Source organism: Lytechinus pictus, chromosome 18, assembly GCF_037042905.1.
Source record: "Lytechinus pictus isolate F3 Inbred chromosome 18, Lp3.0, whole genome shotgun sequence".
Taxonomy (NCBI): Eukaryota; Metazoa; Echinodermata; class Echinoidea; order Temnopleuroida; family Toxopneustidae; genus Lytechinus; species Lytechinus pictus.
In genome coordinates this window covers 2,342,080-2,351,446 of record NC_087262.1, presented here as the reverse complement: position 1 = coordinate 2,351,446, position 9,367 = coordinate 2,342,080, and the positions used below count along the sequence as shown (strand labels likewise).

Genomic DNA, 9,367 nt, shown 5'->3' with positions numbered 1-9,367 from the left:
TGAGATTGTATTGCCAGTTATATTTTGTTGTTCGATTGGCTCTTAAAAACATATTTTACTGTTATGTCTTTTGTTACCCCGTAATGGATTCCGTAAAGTTTATATTGCAAGTATCACAAAAGTATTGCAGGTCGATGTACGCGTTATTCGTATGAAAAGACTCCAATTTGCACAATGTTTGCTGAAAGGACAAAAAAAAGGATTCATGCATTTTGGCATAATTGCTTTTCGATAATATATATTACATGAATGGTTGAGTTTGATATTGGCTTTGCATTCCGCTTAAGTGTTACCTTGAATGTTCGTTTACTAAATCGGGAAGATATGCAGGATTAGTTAAAAATATTATTAAGTTTGACTTTGAAATCTTCTTTTATATTCCGATAAAAAGTGTGTCTTCAGATTTTTTGTGTGAACTATTTACGGTTTGTTCGAATGTTGTTAAAAAGTAGAGTCTATAAGGCATTAATTTCTAACTTTTGTAGAATGTTGTTTGTCAAAATGGCTTGTGGTTCTGGTATCGGCACTCATGGCCGATGTTGAGGTTTTCAGAGGGGTTTAGTATTCCTCTTCCTCATCTTCTTGTTCGTCAATGGAGTCTACTCCAACCTCCTCGTAGTCCTTCTCAAGGGCCGCCAAATCTTCACGAGCCTCGGAGAACTCTCCTTCCTCCATACCCTCTCCGACGTACCAATGGACGAAAGCACGCTTGGCGTACATCAGATCGAACTTGTGGTCGAGACGAGCCCAGGCTTCAGCGATGGCTGTAGTGTTGCTCAGCATGCAGACAGCACGTTGAACCTTGGCCAGATCGCCTCCAGGTACAGTGGTTGGTGGTTGGTAGTTGATGCCGACCTTGAAGCCAGTGGGACACCAGTCGACGAACTGGATGGAACGCTTGGTCTTGATGGTAGCGATGGCAGCGTTGACATCCTTGGGGACGACATCACCACGGTAAAGGAGACAGCAGGCCATGTACTTGCCGTGACGGGGATCGCACTTCACCATCTGGTTGTTGGGCTCGAAGCAGGCGTTAGTGATCTCTGCCACGCTCAGCTGCTCGTGGTACGCCTTCTCGGCGGAAATAACCGGAGCATAGGTCGCAAGAGGGAAATGGATACGGGGGTAGGGCACCAAGTTGGTCTGGAACTCTGTTAGATCAACGTTGAGGGCACCGTCAAAGCGCAGAGAAGCGGTGATGGAGGAGACGATCTGGCCGATGAGGCGGTTCAGGTTCGTGTATGTCGGGCGCTCGATGTCGAGGTTGCGACGGCAGATGTCATAGATTGCCTCGTTGTCGACCATGAAGGCGCAGTCGGAATGCTCCAATGTTGTATGGGTGGTGAGGATTGCGTTGTAAGGCTCCACCACAGCAGTAGCAATCTGAGGAGCGGGGTAGATGGCAAACTCCAGTTTGGATTTCTTTCCGTAGTCGACCGACAGACGCTCCATGAGAAGGGAGGAGAACCCTGAGCCAGTGCCACCACCGAAGCTGTGGAAGATCAGAAAACCCTGAAGACCTGTGCATTGATCAGCCTGAAATGCAAGAAAGATTACACAGAAGTGTCAGGTTTTTAACCCACAACAGTATTACAGACAAAGAAAATCAATCAACTACCTACACTCTTGTGGCGATTTCACTCTTTAGAAATATTAATAGATTTGGAATAATATCATAATCCTTCCCCGATTTAATCTCAGGCTTATATTCTCTAAGGAAATCATTGCTGAAAGATTTGTCATCAATTACACCTCTCTCTCTCTCTGAAATAAGATCAAACTAATTTGATTTCCAACAAATCTGAAGCACCTATTTATAAAGTTTTATACTTTTGTAGTTGTGTCTGAAGCAACTCTCTTTGCCATGGGCCCTTACTGAATTCTAAACTATGTTACCGTCAAGGGTTGTTGAACCTACCAGTTTTCTGATTCTGTCCAGACAATTGTCGATCTGTTCTTTGCCGACTGTGTAATGACCACGAGCATAGTTGTTAGCAGCGTCTTCCTTGCCGGTGATCAGCTGCTCAGGATGGAACAACCGACGGTAGGTTCCAGTACGGACCTCATCTTAAACAAGAAAGGAAAACAATAAGTGTGAGAACATAAATACGTATTTAATTTCGATTTAAGAATGGGATCCTCTGCAGAGCAAGAAAATATTGGTTTGATTGGCAAAGACCATTTTACCCGTGACAATGACATTCTCAATCTTTTTGTAGAAGTTATTATCCAGACTTCAAAGGAAAAATGGTTCTTATACTCTGGTAAGTACTTGAGCCACGCCTCCATGATATATTAACTGTATTTTTCTTTAATCTTATAAAATCAAAGGAGAACATTATTTTTTGTTGTTGTTTTACAAAGCGTTTATTAAAAAGATTTGTTCCCAACTACAACCACTAGAATTCAGTTTGACCAGAAATACAATAAATTCTAAAAGAATGAAAATTTTCCTGGCATCCATAGGGTTAGGTTTTTTTTTTTTTAATCTTCCACAATTGTTTCTTTGTAAATCAAAACATAGATTAATTTTGTATAGATTCTGCCACTTTCTGAAGCCCAGTTTAGCTGTCAATGATATTTATAGATTAAACCCACAATGCTCACTGACGAAGTAAATTGTACAATATGCCCTGCTTGTCAAGTTTATCTATTTATGTTAGACTTTATGAAAAGAATACCGTTAGGAAAAAAATGAGCATAAACATACCAACTACAGTGGGCTCAAGATCAATGAAGACAGCCCGAGGAACATGCTTGCCAGCTCCAGTCTCACTGAAGAAGGTGTTGAAGGAGTCATCACCACCTCCGATGGTCTTGTCTGAGGGCATCTGACCATCAGGCTGGATGCCGTGCTCAAGGCAATACAGCTCCCAGCAGGCATTGCCCATCTGGACTCCGGCTTGGCCGACGTGGACTGAGATACATTCACGCTGAAAAGAAACAAGAAAATAGGAATTACGTTTGAAGTTAATGTACTGATTTGACGAAATCAAATTATTCTGATTTGTTTGAAAATACTGAATAACTGATTCACCTCTCATACCGAAGCCTACACGTTCCCACAAAACTGCCCAAAAAGGCAAGTCTGCACGAAGACATTTAAAACAAAAACGATTTTGTTTCAATTTGCTACTGTTGTGATTTTTATTCTACAAAAGTGTACTTCTTTCTTTTTATTTTCAATATTTATTCGAGTATTCATTAATCTTTATATTTGCATAATGTATTGGTTATGCTATTATGAATTTCAATTTGGTGGCCCTTTTTAGTTTTAAATGTTTATTTCAGAGTCAAACAATATTACTGTGAATGAGAAATTTATTTTCATGAAATTTATTTGATTAAATTCCTCCATGATTTTGCCTTGATGCCTGGTTAAATGATTTTGATAAAAATGGCAGGAATATATTGTATTTCCTGCAAAAAAAATGACCCTGCTCAGAATATCAAACCACATAAAATTTACATAGCACACTTTCCATCTTAATAAGCTTTTTAAGCCGCTTCAGGGTAAAATACATTTTGAATTATACATTAATATTAAACATTTTCCAGCACTTTATAGAGTCTAGAGAGGCCTTGACACGCCTTAGTAATATCATAGAGCTAGTTCCTACAAATTACTGTTGATGAGAATTATGTAGGTGAACGTATCACGCGCTACTACTACACGATACTCCTGAGGACCCCAGGACATAAAGTAGTAGCATGCAGACAGACACCATTCTCTCTATGCCCATTACAGCCCTAAGACTACACAGGAACAGTAGCTTTAGGAACGCCTAAATGGGCAACATGTGCCGCAACTTCTTTTTTTTAAACACAAAAAAAAGAAGGAAGTTCAGTCCCCCACTTCAAATTGAAGTGGGAAACGGAATATAAGCAAAGAAAAAAAAATAGATGGTCATTTTCATATTTTGTTTTTGTACACTTTTACTGATGTGTGTTATTTATTTATTATTATTTTTTTAAATTTTATTATTATGTCTTTGCAAATTATTCCATTTCAGTTCACCCTTCTTTTTTTCCCCACTCAAATCACTCTTTGGACAGCAGTAAATCTTTCCAGAAAATATGAAATTTAAAGCTCCACCGAAAGGAAGCTGCATCTCCCATTCCGTTCACTGAGAATCCACACTGCAATAGTAACAAAACACGCCTGCTTTGAAACAAGGCTAATATTACCGTATCAATGTATAAATAAGATTTGCAGTGAGACTAACTGATAATTTACAAGCATAATTGATAGTTGTGTTTTCGATTCACTTAAAGCGCAAACAATAGCGCTGCATAACGATGTAAATTACATATGGTTCGATATTGAAATTTACTATACTGGTAGCAGATGTTGTTTATCGACTAGACTAGTCTTCAAATTCCATGTCGATGACTATAATAATAATTCAAACAAGCTTGATATTTCAACGCTGTTCTGGCTATAGCAGTGAAGCCTGATTATAATAAATACGTAACACAGGGCGCATGGGGTCTGAGACTGTGGGTATAAACTTACTGTTTAATTTCATTTTTAATAAAAGAGTTATCTTAATTTTACAAAATATGTGGTCAAGTCAGCATCTAATTTCTGGAGGATAATTCGTTTTACTCTCAGTAAAGGAAAATTGTGTTTCATATTTTTATGACGAAATTGAAAATGAATGAAATAAATATGTATATGCAGGAAAATCGGTTCTCATATAGATGGGTATAAGGATAAAAAAATTACTTAGTTTGAACGCGAACAATATGCGTTACTATTTTCGGTTAGCTCTAATGTTAACTTCTTCACATGGGAGCTATAAAACTTAATTTACATGAGGCTAGGCATAAACATCCTAATACCCGCATAACTTATGGTATAAATATCATAACGGCTCTTGTCAGATTACAGGCAGTCACGAGAGAAATTTGGCGCGAAATTTACAACCGTTTTTATCGTGTGCCATGTGCAAATTATTATATTCCTGTGAAGAAAAAAAAAATAGTTCAGATTTCCATGTATTTCCTGTTTATGCAATCCTTTATCATGTTCATGATTTCCTCATTCCAGTGCATGGGAGGGGAGAAGTGTACTCAACGGCAGGACAAGGATTTCATAAAGGAGTGTGGACATATTTTTCTTATTTTCTTAATAAAAAAAAGTCAACCCTTCACCGTTTTTTTCTTAATCATTATTTGGAAGAAATCACAATTATACTTTAAGGAAAAAATTATATGGGGCCGAGGGCGATTTAGCCACCAAAATGTCCAAAAAAGCCCTGGAAATCCCTGGGTTAAAGCTTATCCAATGTTGCGGATGTTGACAGTAAGTTGTAGCCCCCGAAAATATTGTTTTCTTTGCCTGCAGTGCAATTAGATTTCTGATTGAAACAAAGAGGTAAGTGGGGTGGGGTGGGGGCATGGGTAAGGAAAGTGCCGATCTGATACTCTAAAAACAGACACCAGTATGTAAAATGATTAATTTTGGGGAATCTTTCTTGTCGCTATTTGATGAGGATTTTCTGAATATAATTACTCATTGCTAATTAGGGCTATTATAATTCATGGATATGAATTATAATTCATATCCAAAATTTAAAATAATTGAATTAACCGAGAAAACCATGACCTCCTCCCCCCCAAAAAAAAAAAATCGAGCATGGCATGATTAGTGAGAGACATTAGGGTCTGAAAACCTAGACTAGAAGCTAATGCATGCTTTCATATGCCAGCAAATAAACCATGGTGATTTTTATTCGTGAGTAATTCAATTTCTTTTATGAAATCGAACCACATTTGGAGCCCATACATTTTGCGTCCTTGAATAAACAGACTGGTTAAAAATAGTTCTTTAGAAATTCCCATGGTTGGTTTCATGCTTTGTTCGAATTCAGTCTTTCTCACGTATTTTTCCCCATTTTTGTATCAAAATGAGCATACATACGAAAGGCATTATTTGCACATCGCTCTTGGCATTGACGTCGCTCAACGGCGGAAAACAACAACAGTCGAATAATTGTACAAAGAAAATGTGATAAAGGGAGAGAGAGAGAGAAAGAAAAGAGACGCCTACACCATATTTGGATTAGAATTTGCTCTTTTCCAAATTCAAATGAGTTATCCGTCTGGTTTTTTTTCTGGCGGTTGGCCTTTAAACCCACTCATCCAAACCGTCTCGCCAGCCCATGCAAGACGTTTTGTAAAACGTGGCAATACAGTATATTGGCTTATTATTGCCACTAAAAATTCCAATGCATGAAGGCCTACTCCTATATTAGTATTATTGTGTTTTCAATTATGATCGAACCATTTTTATAAACTGGCTATTTAGTATTAGAATTCAAACAAAATGTGCAGAACAAAGTCGCTAAAGCAGGAAGAGCGAAAAATAACATATTGATATTTATTATTGAAGCGAAAGTGGTTGGACTTCAGAAAGTTGATTTCTATTCTCAATCTTTTTCTTTCTGCCCCACCCTTTCGAAATAAACAAAATGCAGTAAAGTCTATCGGCATGCATCGAAAGTTGATTCCAGTACTGGCTATTGATTATCAGATTACACATCGAATATGATATCACTCAGCTGAGTGCTTATCACGAATTCAATAAATAAGGAAATACTCCATTATACTTATAGTCTGTGCTAAAGCGCTTTAAAATCTGTTCATGGACAAATTAGATCTGAAGAGATCATCTCTAGAATACTAATCATAATAATTGTCAGTGATATATCATGGAGTAGCTCCACGCATGATATATATACATTTTATTTTACTAGGGGGCGGGGTATAAATGCATCCGAGCTTTAAACAGAATACATTTTATCATTATGATTATATGAATACAAAAATATAGAACTGCTTAGTTTGAAACACCCGCGTTAAGTATGTCAAGAATCATGTCATCATGTTCAACATTCATAATGTTCAATGTGTATCTAATGACCCCTCGATATAATACATAAAGGCCCCAACCTTTTGATCATCAACGAACTATACTACTATACATAAATATAAAGAACATTCACGCGTGAGATATTGCAACATGCACTACGTATGCAAGGTATGCGAATCATTTCTCCCGCTCTTATCCAATCAATCCTCCCTTTCTCCTCCATGTGATTCTAGCATTCTCCCTCCATTGAAAAGCAAGCACCGACACACCCAAAATCATCTCGCTCCATCGCTCACAATCTCTGCGCACTCGTTCAAAATATGCATGGTTAACAAAATGTCTTAAAACCACGATTTCTTTTCATCATAAGGGAATAGATCTTAAAAAATATCATGCCAAAGATTAACAAAACCTCTTGATGTTATAACAAGTGTGGAAAATGTTTTAACACTTACCATTTTGGTAAATTTTTGTTGAGATGAGACAACTGCGCTGTCGTAAGGTGAGCTTGCAGACGTCGTATGATACCGATAGATGAATCACTACCGCTTTTGTATAAAATTTCCTCCGCTCTCAGCTCTCTCCGCCCGCGCTTTTTTTTCCTCTCGAAACTAGTCTTCACACAGAACCACTTTTACGGCAACATCAAATTTTCCGTTTATATTCAGATTATCAAACCATAATCATTATGGTGTTATAAATATCATTTTCGCAGTCCCTCGAAATGTGTCTTTATTTCATGAAATTTGTATAAGATGAATGTAATTGCGGAATTAAACGGCAATCAAAAATGGCTAGACTGATATCACAATAAAATCAGGTCTGGAAATGGCAACTAATAATGATATTACCATATCACAGACCACCTGCTGGTAAAAAAATTATGCGTGTACATTCGAACTGCCAATTACCTCGGCCGTGGTGATCTTGCTAAGATAAGGAAGTAAATGCTGTATTTGAAATATTGGCGGGAAAAGATAACAGAAGTATTGCATATTACTATACTCCATGCGATAGAAACCGACAGAAACAAAAACAATGTGTGTGTGTGTGGGGGGAGGAGGAAAAGGTGTGGGTATGTTTATGGGGGAGAGGGGCTGGGAGGGAGAGAATGGGAGAGATTATTCTTTAAAAAAATGAAACATTATATTGTGGGCTTCAGTCCAAGACTAATGAACTTTTGCTTCTCACTAATCTCATCAACATTCGTGTATTATCAAGTCAAAATAAAACCGCAGCTTGAACGAAATTGAAACTTGAAAAGATCAAAGAAATCGTGTGAATTTCAGAGAATTGTTATTTATTCTCCTGGTTCATGTAGTGGAGTGGCACATATAATTATAGTGCCTAGCAGAAAACACTCCCTCGTGTGTAAATCATGTACGAATGATAGAATATAACTGTGCAAAACGAAAAGTCGTGCAGTAATCACAGTTATATTCATGAGAGTTTCCTTCAGAATCATTCATTGTATACACACACAAACCATCGGTAATAAATCACTATAGTCTATGGATAAATACACACCATTATGAATCGTCAACGGTGCGATAAATGCAGGATAAATCTAGTCATATTTCAGATGTGCATTATTGCGTGAGCAGATATTTAGAAAAAATATAATATTGCCCGCATACATTCGTAATTCCGAAGCTTCGTTATTCCGAAGGTTCGGATATTCCGAAGATTCATTATTCCGAAGGTTCGTATTTCCGAAGGTTTGTAATTCCGAAGGTTCGTTAATCCGAAAACGAAATAAGGTTCGTTAATCCGAAAAAGAAATGAAGTTCGTAATTCCGAAGGTTCGTTAGTCCGAAACTAAATGATTAACTAACCTTATTTCGTTTTCGGACCAACGAACCTTCGGAACAACGAACCTTATTTCGTTTTCGGATTAACGAACCTTCGGAACATCGAACCTTATTTCGTTTTCGGATTATCGAACCTTCGGAATAACGAACCTTCGGAATAACGCCACAAATGATCGGATTAACGAACCCTTTTACGTTTTCGGATTAACGAACATCGAGGTATAGGCAATTTGCGTGTTTCGGAATTACGAACCTTCGGAATAAAGAACCTTCGGAATTACGAATCTTCGGAAATACGAAGTGTAACCAATATGCCATAGTAAAGACTTATGGGGCGTTGCAAGAAAGTTACGTTGCAATCAATTGCAACGTAACTTTCTTGCAACGCCCCATTAGTCTTAGCTCGCAAATTTTTCAATACATCTACAGGAATGGAGCAATGAATAATACACCTGGGAAATAATATAAGTGCTTCATGTAAGAAATAGGCTATAGTGATTTTTTTTTTCACTGACAAAATCGCCATGAGCCAATCGGAAACAAGGATTTCGGTAGCTTTTGACAGGAGTCAGTGAAAATCAGTAAACTATTGATACATATCGTTTTACATGGCATGCACTCATGCTCATGATGAAAGAAAACAAGAGGAAAACTTGATATATTTCCCCTTCCTTTTTCG

At 37.6% G+C, this 9,367-nt stretch overlaps 1 protein-coding gene and 1 non-coding gene across 2 annotated transcripts; both read right to left on the bottom strand.

Moving 5' to 3' along the window:
• Positions 1-7,779, bottom strand: LOC129281328 (tubulin alpha-3 chain-like). The gene is made up of 4 exons (XM_054917270.2): positions 7,333-7,779; positions 2,711-2,933; positions 1,919-2,067; positions 1-1,536 (listed from the first exon to the last, which is right to left on the bottom strand). Exons 1-4 carry the CDS (start codon positions 7,333-7,335, stop codon positions 559-561), a joined length of 1,353 nt encoding a protein of 450 aa, XP_054773245.2. The 5' UTR covers positions 7,336-7,779; the 3' UTR covers positions 1-558.
• Positions 3,641-3,798, bottom strand: LOC129282318 (small nucleolar RNA SNORA17). Its single transcript, XR_008586586.2, has one exon. It is a non-coding gene; the product is annotated as a small nucleolar RNA SNORA17 (small nucleolar RNA).
• Positions 7,780-9,367: the final 1,588 nt, after the last annotated feature.